Source organism: Centropristis striata, chromosome 4, assembly GCF_030273125.1.
Source record: "Centropristis striata isolate RG_2023a ecotype Rhode Island chromosome 4, C.striata_1.0, whole genome shotgun sequence".
NCBI classification, from domain to species: Eukaryota; Metazoa; Chordata; class Actinopteri; order Perciformes; family Serranidae; genus Centropristis; species Centropristis striata.
In genome coordinates, this window is record NC_081520.1 from 37,425,253 (window position 1) to 37,442,924 (window position 17,672).

The following is a 17,672-nucleotide window of genomic DNA, read 5'->3' on the forward strand; positions in this document are numbered from 1 at the left end:
TCAGAAAAGCCACAACTGCAGACTAACCATGATTATGAAATGGCTCAAAGTTCAAACTACAGTGCACAATGTGTGAAACAGGCTCACACTTTGTATTGCAAGACCCATTTTCTGCATTTGATTACTTGGAAATATGAGCAAAAATAAGAACAGCACGCTCTCTTTCTTTTAAAATACAGGCATGCTTCATTTATCTTGCAGTCAAGTGGAGAGCATTCTTGGTCAGTCCCCAGTTTTATCAAAAGTTGATTTGAATAAGTACATCCCAGCAGCCAGTCTCTATTCAGTGGCACCAGGAATGGAAACACAGACAACTGTAAAAGTTTCAGCCATTACAAGAGCTGCTTTGCTGGCACTTGTTGCCATTTCAACCACTGGGGAGAAAATAAAGGACAGCCACAGATTATGGAGGGTGTTCCTCCCTCATGCCGTTGGGGTAGTAAAAACTAAATTATTGCCTGAAAGGAGCAGAATGTACAGTTTTGCCAAGGGGGCCTCCTCGTTATTTTGTGTCAACAGACAATGATGAGCCTGACAGGCTGTTTATCTTTGTGATTGTGGCAGGCTGAAGGGCAAATAGATACCCGTACGAATCTCCTTCTCTGAGATGACGGTAGCCCAGAGGTTGACCTTCCAGACAGGCTGCCCACCAGTGAGCTGAGGGGTCGTTACTGACCTGCTGCCAGCAGCAACTGCCTGTCAACCCACAAACGGCCGCTTTGTTTTTGTGGAAACGTCAGACAATGTGGGAATGAAACTAACACTCTTGTCAACAAGCTCTAGAAGCTGTCGTATACCATTTTAGCAACCAGTTATAGTCGTTGCCAAAGTAGCCTGAAGAATTGAAAGTTTTGATTTTGAACCTGCTTCTTACTTGCCAGTTTGGCAACAATAACTGACAGACTCATCATACACCTCCAGTCTAAATTTAGAGCAGTAATAATTTAACCATTAACTTGTTGGCATGAAGTAAATACCCTGGAGAGATTCAACAAGCATCTTGGGGTTGCCAAGGGGAACTGCTTGAGCTGTACAATTAACTCAAACGTGTATGGATGAATGAGGCTAACTAGTTTTCATTGTATTGTTCCCACCTGTGTATACAGGTTGGCTTGGGCATGCAATCGATTTGTTTTTTCCTGATGGCTTCCTGCCTATTCAGTCTCTTCTCGTACCTCTGTGTGGATGAGAGCTCTGATCTACTTCAACATCAGCTAACTGATAGGATGGTGGCCTGGTCATTTTTATTGGCCACACACACTTGTCAGTATGAAAGATGTGTATTTTTTTTTTCATCCAGTGACGTTAGTGTTTGAAAATGTATGGAGGAACAGCCAAGGCTCGTGAATACAGAATTAACATCTGCTGCTGAGTTGTATTAATAGAACCTTCTTTTATTAGCCACTGAAAGAAGTCACTAGCTGTGTAATTAAATAAAGATAGCTGATTGTTACCAACCTACATAACTGACACAAGCACCTTGCAGGTCATTACGGCTGCAGATTGAAAGCTGAGCCAGATGTTCACTGAGTTACTGATAAAGCTCTTTGGATCATTTCTGTCTGAGTGCTTTTACCAAGAACAACTGTTCATGGAAACTGGAGATGATTTACAGGATATTCAGCCTTATGTGTGTTGGAGGTTAGCTGGTTTAAGAATCTGGACAATTTGAGATGAACAGGCCTCTACACAGGCTAATGTCAGAGCTGCATCACATTACCTACTTCTTGATTGCTTGACATAATAAATTATCCATGTTTATCCAGCTGATGCAGCACAGTGGTTCACTGTAGGCATGAAAATTACTGTTTGTGTAGCTGTCTCCTGATTGGAACATGCCACCAAATTATCTTAATCAGAATTTGAATAGTGTTGGTGCCACTGCTGAAACCAAAATTGAAGTTGTTTTTATTGTCACCAATACAAGACAATTGTTTTGGAGTAAGGGAATTACTGCAAAAAAAGAAAACATAATAATGCCTAACATTTTTAGGTTAAAAATCAAGTAAAGTAAATTAACTTTACTCATCTCATTGCATGTACTTAAATGTGTCTACTAACAGATGTCATGAGGGCTTTGTTTTTGTTTCAGTTTGCCAGTTTATTGCATGTTAACGTCACAGTCAAATAATAAAACTATAAGAAAAACAACAGAAATTTAGGGCTAAGGAATTCACTGACTGAATTGCTAAATCTTTAGTGGAATACTGAAACATCCACTGCAATAATGTTAAAAAGATGTAATCTCATATTTTTGAAAATCTATATCACAAACGTTGCCAAGAAATATGAGTCACAGAAGAATAAATCTAAAACTACTGCACAACAATAGTAATTTTCTTGCTCTAATTCAAAATGATGTGCCAACGTGCCAAGGCACAGAGGACTTTGTCTGTGTTTTTGTGCTATTTGTGTTCAGCTTGAGCTTTGTCAACATAAACAGTGTTGTGGAACCACCCTTAGCTATTTTTCCTTGCGTTTGTTTTGTAATTTAGCCCCTTTTTTAATTCAATGTCGTTTTTTACCGCAATGCTTTATGTTGTTTGTATAAGGCAGTCAAAGATGACAATGTAGCCTTCCCAGGACATAGATGATATGAAGGTGAAGTCACTGACAGAAAATGAAGGCACTCCAGATTCCAGCTGTTTGAGATGCTTTGCTTTTGAAAGAGGATGATGACATAATGACGTTAGCGGAAAACTGTGAACAAGAGGTGACAGTGAGGTGATAGCTGTCAACATTGTCAGCATTGCTGTGTTGGTACGTTTGGCCTCCGAAACATACTTCCAGTTGGACTTAAATGGGACACATTATTGTCACAGACTTGTTCTTTGGGTTTCTACTAGAAGATGTTTGTTAATGATCCAAAACCACTTTATTTTTTGCATATTGTCTGAATATACATGGATTCACCTTCTGTCTTAAATACTCTGCTTTAGCACCTGTCTCTTTAAGCCCCTCTCCCAAAAAATCCAGCTTTGATTGGCTTGTGAGAAAAATGCCGCACCTTTGTAAAGGTAGTTCTGTTGGTTGCTTTTTAAGCTCTAATTGGTTTGTTGAAATCCATGAAATCCAACCCAAATGTATGTGCACAAGCACTAAAAAGTTAGTTTTTTAAGATATCTAAACGGTTACTTCAGTCTCTAACTGGTGTTTTTATTTTTCTCTTCTAACATTTCATTCCTCAGGAGTGCCTTCCTTTGTTCAGACATGGAAGTGTTGATTGTCAAAAATGTTGTACACATACGTTGTCTGTCATACTTGATAGGTGGAGTGATGCCAAGTTGTAATATTGTACTGCTGTCTGATGTACTAGTTTGACCTAATTTGTTCAGGTCCAGCGTTGTTACATGTACATTGAGTTTTTGAGAGTTTGTCTCAAAACATGGTTCTCCTGTTTTAGTCACTTGCTTTAATTTGAGTGTTTTGACTCAAATCTTATGTTTGGTGGTCTAATTCATGTACTGGACTACATAAAAACAGACCTTATGCATAGACGATGATGCAATGGGTGTGGTTGTTGCATTCTTCTCAACAGAGGAGATTTTTCATTATTCATTAATATTGGCATTTTAACAACAGATAAGCTGTTAGGACTCATCAGGAAATTAAACAACAATTCTCAAAGCAGTCATTGCCATTACTGTAAGGGGCCCTTTATTGTACAGTTCCTGCTGCTACACAAAGACAATCAATGGGAGGAAGGCACATCACCATTATTAACCGTCAGTGAGCAGATTTATAGATGCTCTGCGGCTGCAGCCCATTCCAACAAGACACAACTTCATTTTGTGCTCAGCCAATTAGCCTGATTATGTGATTGTGCAAACATTTTTGCTCAATACTGAAGCCACAAATGAGATGTGCGGGAAGGGAGTCTAACACATTAATAGATACTCACAGCGATGACAGCTGCCAGCAGCACAGACAGAAGTATCAATACATACTAGATGACCTCATTTCATCCACTACAGCAGTTTTACAGGTTGGTGTTGAAGGTGCATGCCTTTAATGGATGCTTTGTATGTGTGTAGTTTTAGAAAGAGCCATTTTTAGCTTCAGTGCCATCACTTTATTGTGTTGTTGTGATGACCCTGGGACACGGCAGAGTACTTGGGCAGCCGCCAGAAACCCCCCTGCATGTTGTAATCCACACACAGTCAGAGGTAAGCAGATATTTGGAGTGCTTTCACATCAGGTGTGGTGTGGTGACATCAGGGTCCTGAGGTTAGCTGCTAGGTTAGAGTGGCTTCTTCAATGTCAAAGTGTCACATACAAACCAAAAAAAACAAACAAACACCGTTTTACCTCACGAATTCATGAGAATGGACTCAATCTTACATTCGAAATACAGCGTCTGCATTTGTATTTAGTAGGTCCCAGAGCTGCTGTGCTCTTTTCTTGCAAACAAAAGGAGTGAAAAGGAGGAATTTTCCCCCTGTGGTAATGTCACTCCTGCATCATCAGCTGAAATCAGGAATGTGTGAATTTTCCTTCATTGCTGCTTCCTTCGATGTGTCCAGTGCTCATGCTTAGGCCAGACTCTTCACGGTTTCCTTTACTGCTGCTTTTACATGCAGGAAATCTCATACATGACACACATTGTCTCATGAACATGGGTCTTGGTGTAGTTTTGTCAGTTTGCATGTCTCTAGAAGGAGGTAAATTGGCTTTGATTGTACCTTTGTTTACTGGTCTGGCAGAGATTTAGTCAGGCTGGTCCCAGTAGACTAAGAGGCTTATTGTAGCCCACAGTTAGTATTCCAGTGGGTACCTGGTTTAGTAAAGTGCTTTTCAAGACTCAATGCAGTGTAAACATAGGCTTCATCACATTATTGTAAGCTGCATTGTGTTGTGTTGTGTTGACATTTATCGTTCCTCACATCAATACTCCACTGCTGACAATAAATTAATTGTCACACTAACAGTAATAAATGCTTTGCTGAAGGTCGTAGTGATTTCATCGTGCCATCAGTTAGGTCAGCCAGCTCTTGAGATGATAGGGTCGGGGGAATTTGACATGAGCACAGCCGTTACTCGAGCCTGCTTGCCTGCTTGCCTGCTTGCCTGTGTCCTGTTTTTCTTTTCTGTTGGCAACCTGGGAGTTGAAATACGTTGCTCGGAGAATGTGGGTCAGCTCTTGTATGTTCACGGAGAAAGGAATTTGCTGCAAGAGCAGACGAGAACTCTCAGACCAGACTGGTGACATGACAGACAGATTATGAAGGTAGATAGGAGTTGAGCTGAAAAGCAAATGAAGGACTAGTTTATGGAAAAGAGCTGGTTTTTATGACATTTCTGATGGATGGGCTCTTCTATGTGACAAGTCACATCTCTTGTGGCAGGAAATAATGATGTACATATTTTGTGCTTTTGTTATTTTATCATTGTTGACAGATTCTTCAGCCATTTTATCTGCATATAAAATGCTGCAGACATTGAAGCAGTACTCCTCTGGCCTATAAACATTTTCATCTCCACCCACTCTTCATGTTATCTCTCATGCATACCTAATGCTGACTTTCCCCCTCTCTCCTCTACAGATGCAGTGTAGACTTGGCTTGTGACTGGTCTGCAGGCTCTCCACTTCTCTTGTCCCTGGAGTCAGCCAGTTGGGGGGCAGATTCCTGCGTTCCCCTTCTCAGTCTGAGTCTTTGTCTGGACAACACCAACTGCCCGCCACTGGAGTACGCAGCCCATCCTCACCCGTGTTGCTTGGATCAGCACAGCTCATCTCCTGATTGAGGAGAGCGCAGCAGCTGCACAAGATTCACCTTCTACCAAGTGATCCCTCCCAGCCCCGCCCACACTGCCCCGCCACCATGGTGCTGTCACAACGGCAACGAGATGAACTGTAAGTCGCCAACACACCTTTCATAACACGTGGCTGAGATGTGCAGATATCAGATTCAAAATGCATGGATTGTGTGAATGTATTAAGTTTTACACTGTGATCACGATGTTGTACATCTGTTGCATCATGTGATGAGATGTTTCATTTCACCTTCATGCTAAATTCACTTTCATGTACCCACAACAATTTCACGGCTGCCCAGTACAACCAGTCTTTTGATGTTCCTGTGCAACTTTGAAGGAGTGGACGTGGTTTCTCAAAGCCTCTTTTTAAGGTTTTTTAATAGGAGGGAAGAGCTATTTTCATTTCAGGGGAGTAGCTAGGGCTGGAAAATCTATAAATATTATATTATTATATGATAACGTGACATCTATCTAGATATCTTCTAAGATTTTGAATATCATAGTGTCTTTGGTGTACATGCTTTCTTTTAGAGTAAAGTTGGCAATTTTCTGAACTAAACAGACTACAGAGTTCTAGTAGTTATATTATTTGCCTTTACTCACTTGGTCATTATATCCTCATTATTATTTTTTAAAACTTTCTCCATATAGCCCAGCCTCAGGTGCAGCTAAGAATTACTTTTGTCATCAATTAAACATCTGCTTATTTTCTCAATTAATCAAATTATTATTTGATAAAATGTCAAATAGTGAAATCGGTCAACACAATTGCCTAAAAACGATGATGTAAGCAAATGGTCTGACCAACCCTCCATCTAAAGTTTCAATTAATTGCAGATTTATTTCCTGGTAATTCAGTAATTGTTACAGATCAAATTCATGTAGTTTAGTTATTTTTTTGTATCTATTGTTTCATCCTTAACCAGATACCAACCATGCTTTATCACAATGTCGGTGGTACCTCAGCAAGTTTGAGCCATTAGATCCCCATACTTATTCTTTTTGTCCATTGCTTGCTGACATTTATGTTGACACGTTGTGGCAGCCCATGCTACTCTGCCTTTCATCTAATCAGATGTGAGAGTCAAAGAAGCTGAGCTGCTGTGATGCTGATCTGAATCATATGTGTCTTGAAGCTGTGCAATCTGATAGACATGAGTGTAGATATGAAAGCGCTCAATGGATGGTTTAAAGTGGGCCTGTTTGTAAATCTGTGACCAGGCAAAAAGAGTCTGTACTCCACAACCACTGACATTTTAAAAATCTGTTAAAAGCCTCAAAAGCAGCTCCTGTTTTTAATTGTGCTTTTCAGTGCTACCAGGCAAGGATGTGTATTGATTACTAGAATCAGTTTAAATGGGGACATTTTTGTTATTTTTTCTCCGTAGTACCCCTTAGGAAGAATCAATGATTGGTCTAAGGTTCCTGAGCTCCCCTGAGGTCTTGCAGCACAAATTTATTGATCCTCCACCTACACTATGCTACCCCTGTAGATGTTAAGTATTCACAACCTGACCTATGTGACCTTTAGGAGAAGCTTAGAGTACCACCTTTGCCCTAAAACATGCAGTGAGAAAAAAAATGGATCCAAAGTGTTGGACCGAGCTTCATGTATTTGCTCTGTACAAACTCTGTGCTTGGAGTGAATCCACAGGGAAACCATGTCCCCCAAGATGTCTGAAATCTTCCTACAAATTTTCTGGCATGGGCACTGAAGTGGCATACAGACAAAGAAATATCTGCACATGTGCTGTGTGGTATATATATTGAGCAAGTGGGAAGAGTGAGAGAGACTGTGATAATGAGGGAACTGTAATTTGGCTCTGCTGAGTCTGTGGGCTTGGTAATTAACCCCTGAGGCAGGGAATAAAAAGTTGAGGCAGCTCGTTGAGAGATACAAGGTCACGAGAAGGAGATGAGATGATCTTTCTGAGCTTTAGTCCTTAAGAATTTCCTTCCACTTAAGAAGTATGTTAAAACGGAATATTTTAAAGGGCATATATGATGTAGATATTTGCCTCTGACTTGAAATGTGACTGTGACGACTGCCCCTGTTGTCATTTTTGCCCCCCGTCTTGCACAGTCATTCATAAATGCATCAACATTCACATGACAAGGCTCATAACATTCCTCGCTATGTTTCTGTGTTTTTAGATTAGCACTGTGGGAGGGGTCTGTTGGTATGGAGAGACCTATTGGAATGCTAATCTTTCATGCTATTTGCTATTCAGAGGAAGCTGCCAGGGACCCCCCTTTACCCCTCTTTTCTCCTCTGTTGCACAAGTCTCTGGCCCCATAGCTTACAGGAAACTGGTGTGGGACCATCACACCACTTGTGTCACATTCAAGCATCTGTTGCATTCTTCCCATTGGAGATGTCTCCTGGCACAGTTGGTGCTCTCATTGAGTTTGTCGGCCATAAAGTGCCCTTAAGATCTGGTTTCCTAACTGGCAGCCTCATTTTGGGAAGCCAGCTTGAAAACCCAGCAGCCGAATTCGAATCAGACAATATGGCAGAGGGGGTGATGGGAACAGTGACCGGTCGACTGTCTGCTATTCACACTAATTTTTCATTGGCCCCCTCCTTTCTTTGTCACAGCCCTGTTTACCATCAGGGAGCAAACAAATAGATGTTGTATCCAGGCCTCCTCATCCTCTGTTTTAAGCTAAAACTGTGAAAGGCATCCTATAACTGTCAAATATGTACCAACTTTAAACTGTGTGGCATCAAAATTTTTGGCATTGAATTATTTGTCTTTAGGTGAAATCATACAGACTAAAAATGGTTCAGTAGAAAACAAAAGAAGGCAGTTCATCCTAGTTGTTTTTGTCTTTTCAGTAGACATTGACCTGCTCTTTGACATTTTCCATAAATATGGCTAAAACAGTTTTATTACCCATGTGAAACAAAGTAATCTAAAAAGAGAAATAATCTTTGTGTATTAACTGGTGCAATTTTGTCAGCACTGCAGTCAGATGCTGTGATTGCGTAGCATCCTCACAACAACTTTTACTTTTATGAGCATAGTCAATGAAAAGCGCATTTGTGTTTCTTACCAGGGTCAGGGGACTCGTCCCCGCTGGCGTGTAATAAAAATAGATGCAGAACACAAACTATCTGCTCCCCTGAAAGACCTGGAGGCACCCATGTGCAGATGGGCCTTTGCTTTTGAACTCTGTCTTTGCTTTACAAAGAAAATCCCCTCAGCCTTCTCCATGTCTTAGGCTACAAGATGGTTCATGTGATTTTCTTCTTCCCCCCCCTCCCCACCCCCCATCGTCCCCTGGCTATGAATGTTGTGACATAACATATTAAAAGCCAAGACTTCGGCCATTTAGAAGACATTAAGATGACTTAAACCTTGAAAGACTATAGTATAGTGAAGTCATAACTATGGTATGGTAAACTCTTTAATTCACAGTGTCCCAGATACAAATTGGTATTGGACATTGACATGGACATTTACCAGTCCTCTAATATCCCTTTGTCCATATACCTGCAAAAAAGCATAATTATCAAAAACCCTACCTGATAATTCTTTCTGTCTCATTTTTTATCATGTTGACATGAAAAACACAGGTCTTTTTTTGGATGAAGGTTTATCTGGGTTTGTGTCCAACTTAATACTAGTCAACAAAAAATAGATATTGTCTTGTTGTGAAATATAGATATGCAAACTAAAGCAGATATTGAGTCTTGAGTCTTTTAAATCTGTTAGTCAACCATTGTTACACAAATCTTTTTTTAAACTTGTGTAAAGTGTCAGTGACCAGATTTGTCGATTAAAGGCCGAAGCATCAATTTTTCCCTACTTGGGTTCAGAGATGCAGTATTTCAAATGGTTGTGATGTATTTTGGCTATGGTGCGACAGGTGCCTCCTGAGGGGGATTGCAAAGAGTCATTTGCTGCTGGCACACACAGACGCTTGGTCTTGCATGTTCAGTTCTCAATCCTCTCTATTGGTGCTCAGTGCAGTGAATCTGCAGGGGGTCCATCAGCAATACGGATCTGATTTTGCCTCGGGACTGACACACAGATGGATGGGCAGACCCATCATCCCATATCAGTCATTCGCCGCCCCATATAAAAGGGAGTGGGTTTTAGAAAGGGGGCCAGTCTATTTGATGTAAAACCTGGAACTAGGGGTGCATGATATATATTGGGCCGATAATGGGACTTGCGCAGTGAGCCATTGGGCTTCTAAACTCTCTGGTGAGGCTCAGGCTTTTCTTTGAGACTAACTCTGCCGTCTCCTTTGTCACCTCAATATACACACAAAACTTCTACTAAAGAACACAATGTGCTCCATGAGCTTCTCCCATCCCACCTCTACTGATCTCCTTCATGGCGCCTGCTTTGGTTCTGCAATAATGTTAAATTGCACACCGTCTGTCAGACAACAGCAACTCTGTTAGTCTCTTTGTAAACAAACATAATATGGTAATCACATTCTCATACTACTACTTTTTTAATTGGTTCAGCCAGTTTAAGCTAACTGGACCAGAACATCAAAACTGGTAATTTTTTTACTTTGTTTCATTACATTGAGAACATTTAAATCCAGTATGACAAAGTAGTTCTTCAGAGATATTAAAAGGATTCCCTCCTTAGTGGATATGGTTTAGTAGGAAAAGAAATCTGCTTTAATATCCTCTAATATATGTGATAGGAAGCCTCATCTCACATCTTTGCTCTACCTGTCCTTGTTACCCGTTGTTTATCTATGCTTGAAGTATAGACACCGTCATGGGACTTAAAGTACAGTTAACTCGTCAAAGCTTTGGCTTCAGCTTGGCCAGCAAAGCTCCATCATCGCCATGTGACAGAAAATGTGTGCATGCTACACACTCATTATAGAAAATGTGTGTGAGTTCTTTGTGTATTTTGGTGTGTAGACCTCATGCTGCTTTTTGATCTGAAACAACACTACACACACACACACACACACACACACACACACACACACACACACTTTCATGGTGAAGAATAGTCTCAGTTCTGTAAAAAGACAGCCCTTGATTGGATGTTTACTTTTCTATGCATCCCAGTTAGAAAGAGTTTACCCTTTGAAGTCTTCCTCTGGCTTAAGGGTTGATCCCCATTGCAGAGCTCGTAACTTATATGAAAGAATACTGCTTTCTTTCCCTTTCACCCTACCTGTTTCACATTGAAATTAACAGCATTATGATAATCGCCCCTCTAAGAGGCTTTGAGATGATTGAAAGTTAGGAATCAAGTAAAGGGCATAAACCTTTATGGATAAAACACATTTCTCTTTCATTTTACCTCTTTGTAATGATGTGGTGGATTCATTGTTTGGTTAATTTATGTAATGATTACCTGCAGTAGACATGCATCATGTCTCAGTAACCAACGCCTGTGGGTCCTCCTCAGCCAAGCAATAGAAATGGTAGATTGGTTATGGATTTCATGGAGATCCCACTGTAACTAGGCAATTATGCAATCCTGTCATATGATTTTTGTGGAATGTTTCTCCTTTAGAAGTTATCAGCTGCTCAGTGCTCAGCTGTTAAGTTGAAGGAAGAAGCTTAACCTTTTTAGCTCTCTGCCGTCCTGCTTCTTCTCTTAACACACCTTCTTTTTTGATGAATATGTCCCTTGTTACTTTCACACAGTGAAACACTTTTGTTTACCCATGACAGGGTCATGCTTGAGATGTGAGATTAGACTTTATGCAGCTGATGTAGGATACCTAATGTTATTCCTACTGTCAATAGTGAGGTTTCCATTGAAATGTATTGCAAGTTTTAACTGAATTTTGAGAAAATCTGTTTAAGAAAATGCACATTAATGTTTCCATCCACATAAGATTACTAGTAGATGGCACCAGTTCTCTACAAAAGCTTCTCTGATTCTTTAGGTCTTCAAAAGACTTTATTTCAATACTGCCATGCATTGCTAGTGGCCTTGCTCCTTGAATACGTGTACTTAGAGACAGTGGTTGCATAACCACACTGCACTGGCCTGTTGTCCTCTGCTGTTTGCACAGTGGTTATCATCTCAGAGAACCATTGGTACAATCTCTGTCAACTTTTGGAGCAGCAGAAAACCATCAACCTCATCACGAGGTGGTTAAATGGTTTTCAAACAAAGCATGTCTAAGGGTGTTTGCAATGTGCTCATAGGATACAAAAGCTGCCACTTTGATATACGTTTGTGCGGTAATCCTTAGGAAGGGGAATTTTATATGTGCCGAGGGACCTTTCAGAGAGTAGAATTCAGCTTCTTCATATTAAACATTTATCAGCAGTTTTTAAAAGATTGAACAGGTCCATACATCGTATGTTCTAGAAAGGCTTTTTTTGCAGGGTTTGTGGCCGTAGACAGATATATGGCACAGGGCAATGGCCTAGCCAGGCAAGCAAATTCTCCTTCCTCGTTGATTTATTAAAGCATTTAAAGTCTGTCTGTAGCTGATGAGAGTGCTATGTGCAATGCACTGTGAAGGGCTGTATTTCTTTAACATTTAGGCAAAGTGGGTGGGTAGCCCAGTGTTTCTGTAATTAAATACATCATATGTATAAGTGGTGCTTTGACAAGTGTACTGGTAGTGTATTTGCTGGATGACTTATGTCCAGGATTGGTAACTCAATAAAATCAGTAATTAATTGGCCATTTAAGTGTATGAGCATTGTATGAAATTCACGCCTAGGCAAAGACAATTTAGCTACGAGAAGTTGTTGGTCTTGTGAATTTCTGGTGGACATTTGCCAGAATTTTTTTGACTAGATTATTGACTAATATAAAATACATTGGAAACTAGAAAGACACTTGAAGAGCATTGTTAGCTGAAGTGAACAAAAATGTATCCACCCTATGATTTAGATCGATCCAATCAAAAATTCAATGGGGCCTTCTTGGGCCTATCCTACACCCTTCCGTGTAGTTTAAGGAGAAAAAGGCAAATCATTTGCTGACAAAATGGCAAACAAACCAAAAGCATAACCTCCTTGGTGGAGGTAGTCATTGTTAGAGGCAGCCCTCATGTCGTGCTTTCAGACAGCGGGTCGCTTTCTCCAATATTTTTAATGTAAACACAGCAGCAGCCGTGCCGCCACAGTCTTATTCCGGTGTCGCTCAACTATGCTGTTGGCCATACTAAAAAGCCTAAACATGGGTTAATACTGAATCATAATCCAATGACCATTGAAACAGAACAGCCCAGCCACCACCAGGTACAGCTTATCCTGTTTTTGAACTACATGAGATGCTATTGATGTATTATGCAGTACACTTCATACGGCTTAACAGTGAAATGTTTTAGTTATTAAAACTACTCACGTTTTTAATCACTTTTTAACAGAGGACAGTGTAGAAACGGGGGAAATTATGTGGAAATGGAGGTTATATGGCATGTGCACAGAATTAAGTGAAATTATGCAAGGGTGGTGGCTGTTTTAGTGTTGCTCATCTTAAAAATGATGTGAAAGTGACTGATCATAGAGCAGGGATTGGGAGGAAGTGACGTCATTGGCAGACAACATTCTGGATGGCTGACTCACTTCTCTTCTCAGAAGGATGAAGTCATGCATCTCTCCCTCTTCTCCGTTTGTGTCACAGACAATTTCCCTCTCACTCCATTAAGGGTTTATAGAGCACATGAGCAGCTCTGTAAGGAAGGTGTTACTGACCACAACACTGATATAACCCATTTGAGACTCAAAAAAGACATTGCTTTTGTAGTTCCTGAATATTTTGTGAATGATTAGTGCTGTTTTCAGTCCTCACAGAGAAACCTTTTGATCTCATTGAAACAGAATATGTTTACAGCTACAATATGGGCTTTCAGTCCATCTATTGTTCTTTTTCCCTTCTTCTATTTGTCCACGTACTCACCCTGCCCTCTTTCTCACTATCTCCTCATCACGTCATCTAGCTGTGGGCTGCTAGTAACCATGGAAACCATCCGGTTTGCTCCCCTTCTGTCGACATTAGTACACATTGCTTTCCCTGTTTCTCTCAGTCTTGGGGGACTGGATATATTGAAGATTGCGTGCTGGTGTGTGGTTTGTTTTTATCATTTTGTCGCATGTAGGGTGCAGTGGGGGGTCATGGGAGTGGTTGGTACCTTGTTCATGTCTGCTTTCAGCAGTGAAGCTCTTTGACAGATACTCTGACAGTATTGTCCACTGCTGCTAAGCTACGCTTTTGAGTGCTTATATTTGAAACAATATGCATTCAAAAACAGGAGCAGGAGATGTTTTGTATAAATATTAGCCCCCATTTTGTTCACTTGCTTTGCTGTGTGGCGGTGCTGTTTTAAAGCAGATGATCACATGTGTGTGCTTTTGTTCTTGCTCCATGTAATAACACTTCAAATATACTGGATACGATTCATGATTACTACCCAATCCCCAGGAGGGGCATAAACAAAATGTTCAACCATGTGGTTTGCATAGAACACCATGCAGCAAAGAAAGTTACAATGTTGCAGTTTCATTTAGCAGATGCTTTTATCCCTAGCAAAAGTTTAGAGTTCATACAACACAAGCTAACAAGACAAAGATCTAGTTAGCAGACAACACATGAATAAGTGCCATGGGTACTTACTCATGTGTTACGTATAAGCAGTCAAAGTGACGTTTGTCTACTTCTATGTGCTTATAGATTGACATTGAAGTAGAATAATTCCCAATTTACTTGTATTCTCCTTGGACCTACATATAACTCGTCACATCCCTAAAAAGTGATTTGATTTCCTGCATTTTTTGTCTTTCAAAGAAAGATTTGATTAATGAACCAGCACTGAATGCCTTTCCATAATTTCAATCTTTAGTTGTGGCCTGTCAGAATTTGGTTCATGGTTGTTTTTTGCAGCCAGGTAGTGTCCCTGATACCCTATCCTCTGGATTTGACTGTAAATAAGTGGTGTGACATCTCATTGTTGTGTTTGGTGGAAGCACACCTGCTCATACTCACTCCCCTGACACACCCATCCCACATCAAAGCTTCCTCTGTGCCTCAGCTTGCCTCACCTGCAGCTCTCCGCGCCTGCTTATACACTTTCTCAGACATGCTCCACCCTGGCCCTCCCCTCTGGTTTTGCAGACTTGCAGCAGGCAGGCTGTCAGAGGAGAAGATAACCTCCTGCTAACCTTGAGATGTAACTAGGCCTGCTCCTGTTGTCATGGGGATTCAGGTGGGCAGAGGGAGATGGTGGTTTCATTGCTCAACACTGACCGAGAGGGCGCAGGGGGCACAGGCTGGGCTGACAGATTGTGCCCCCCACCCTCTTCATGTTGGCACCTCAGAGCCTTGCTTGCCTGACAGCTTGTCTGGCTTCTCCTGGCTTTATTGGTGGGTTCACTGTGCGCGAACACTTGACGACTTGACGACGGCATTCTAGGAAATATATTAATATAAGAATATAACAGCATTTTTATCGGACATTTATGAATTCAGTCTCTGTGTGTCTCCTTCCCTCATTTGCAAGTCTTTTTAAGTGCCTGGTCTGGTGTAGAAAAACTAAAAACACAACAAGAAAAGTCGAAAGAAAAACAAGACTGACCCTGAAGATATAACGAGTTTCACATGAGTTGTTAGGTCATTACAACTGCAGGTTAAGATTCTCTTTTCATGAAGGGGTATTCCAGAGATTTATCAATACAATGAGGAAAAAAAGAACCGCAAAGATTGAAGCAGCAGATGCCAGAATACCCTGAGTTGTCAAAACTTCCTGATCATACTCCAACTGTATGTTATATCTTTGAAAGCATTATAGTTTCTCTGTAAATCACTGGCTTCATTATTTTTAGCACTGGTTATTGCAACCCCTCTTCATGTGTTGATCAAAAATGGCTGCTGTACTATAATGTATGATTAAGGCCTTAGCATGACAGATATACAACAATTGGATTGATGACTACGAAAAATATATTTTATTTTTACTTTACTAGAACAGATTTTCAGTGGGTCAGAAGTCAGTGTGTATGTTAGCTGTGTGTGTGTTATAAATGTGTGTATTTTCCTTTTGGCAGCCCGGGACACAAAGAGAGGATGGGTGAACATAGCCTCCTTTTCCCTCACTTTCAGTTCTGCTAGTCTATTGTCTGTGCTATCTGGGCTTCTCTCTTCACATATTTGAAATAGTAGGACCGAAACACACCCCTCTGCTACCATTCCCACCATCTTTGTTTCGGCTTTCTGAAAGGTGTGGTGCCTTAGAATGGCTACCTCTGCAAACTTGTGCATTAAAAGAGATGAACTGGAGTAGAGCAGTATCCTGAAGCAGTTTCACTTCACAGGGAGGATTCTGCTTCTCCATTAAATGTCTGTCTTTGTGTTTATGTAGGTGATGGTGGGATATACACTGACTCTCATTTTCCCCTTATCTACACCATGGGGAGTCATCCCTTTCCATTATTTGCCCACAGCAACAAGAGCTCATTATAGAAACCAGACAGATGTGTTCTTGATTTGTGTCAAATGGGCGGAGAAGGGTGTGTGTGTGTGTGCGTGTTTGTGTGAGAGAGCAGCAGACTGTCTGTGTGTATTGTTATATGTAGTGCTAGACTGCATTTATGCATGCCAAGCGATTTTATTATATGGCTAGAACCATGATAACACAGTCTGAATGTGTAAATTGTAAATCTTTGTCTGAGACTTTTCCTGAACATGCTAATTTTCTGTCTTTGTTTTACAGCATTGAATACAACTCCATTACTCACGTCATTTCTCGTGGCACTTTAACAACTATCTTGTCTGCTAATCAGGAGAACTAATTATGGGTCCTCTTTGTCTGTTTCAGAAATCGAGCGATAGCCGATTATCTACGTTCCAATGGATATGAAGAAGCATATTCCACTTTCAAGAAGGAGGCGGAATTAGATAATGTGAGTGGATTATGGGTGGACACACACACACATCCGCACAGCCAATCAGGCCAATTTATACAAACAATATGCCTTGATTTTCACTTAATATCTCATTTTAGTCAACATGTTCACGAGTGTGACCGGGAGCACCTGCACCTAATTATGGTGGTCTGTCTGATTAGGGGGTCGGTGCTACATGCTGTTAATTCATCTTGAGTTTTTTTCCACTTGTGGAAATTGCATTTACAAGAACACTGTGGTATATGTGTTGATTTTTCTTTTTTAATTATTGGTTTAATTTTCTGATGAAATGAGAATTTGGGTTTGTATCTGTTTAAAATTCACTCAGTGGCCACTTTACAAGGTAGACCTGTACAAACTAATGAAATCCACTAAAACTGTTGTGCCATAAAGACTATTTTTACGATGCCTTTAATATACTGCACAGCATCGTATTAAAGTGTTGTCTCTCATGTATGTAAATAGGGATATGGAAATAATGAAAGACCATTGCAATAACATTATAAACCTCATAAAGTTGGCAGAGCTGTTGTGTTTGATTGTATTGGTATACCTTATAAAGTTGACACTTGGATTATTTTGCTTTACACAAAATATTCAAGTAACACTGAAGCTGGACCATGTTCTTTTCATTTGTCATTTTGCACTTTGTCCTATACTTTTTGTTTTTCACCCAGATTTTTAACCAAAAGCCACTGCACAATCCACGTTGTTTAACTAGAATAAAAGTGATATTTGTGCTGTTTTGGACTTCTGCACACTGGATCTGAAATGAAACAATAACTATGAGGTTAATGTTCCAACAATACCTGTACAATACACATTTACATTAGATGCAAGGTTTAGAAATGATTAGAAATGACTAATATGCTTGTACGGTGGCTCTGAGTGGTCAGCACTTTATGTTACATTTCTTTTGCATGAAAAGTGCGATACAAATGAAGTTTGATTGGTTGATTGAAATGGCTCTCTAAAGGTTTTTGACAGATTTGAAGAAATATAGAAGATAGAAACTGTTCCAAAAACTTGGACAAACAATAGTTTCAGAGTCTAAACA

The 17,672-nt window shown here is 40.4% G+C and overlaps 1 protein-coding gene across 2 annotated transcripts in view; it reads left to right on the plus strand.

Moving 5' to 3' along the window:
- Window positions 1-17,672, plus strand: part of LOC131969685 (lissencephaly-1 homolog) — a 40,018-nt gene that overhangs the window by 2,213 nt on the left and 20,133 nt on the right. For both annotated transcript variants that reach the window (XM_059330819.1, XM_059330820.1), the window contains exons 2-3: window positions 5,544-5,854; window positions 16,528-16,612. In XM_059330819.1, coding sequence (XP_059186802.1) covers window positions 5,823-5,854; window positions 16,528-16,612 — 117 coding nt within the window. In that variant the 5' untranslated portion in view covers window positions 5,544-5,822. The remainder of the gene's footprint in view (window positions 1-5,543; window positions 5,855-16,527; window positions 16,613-17,672) is intronic.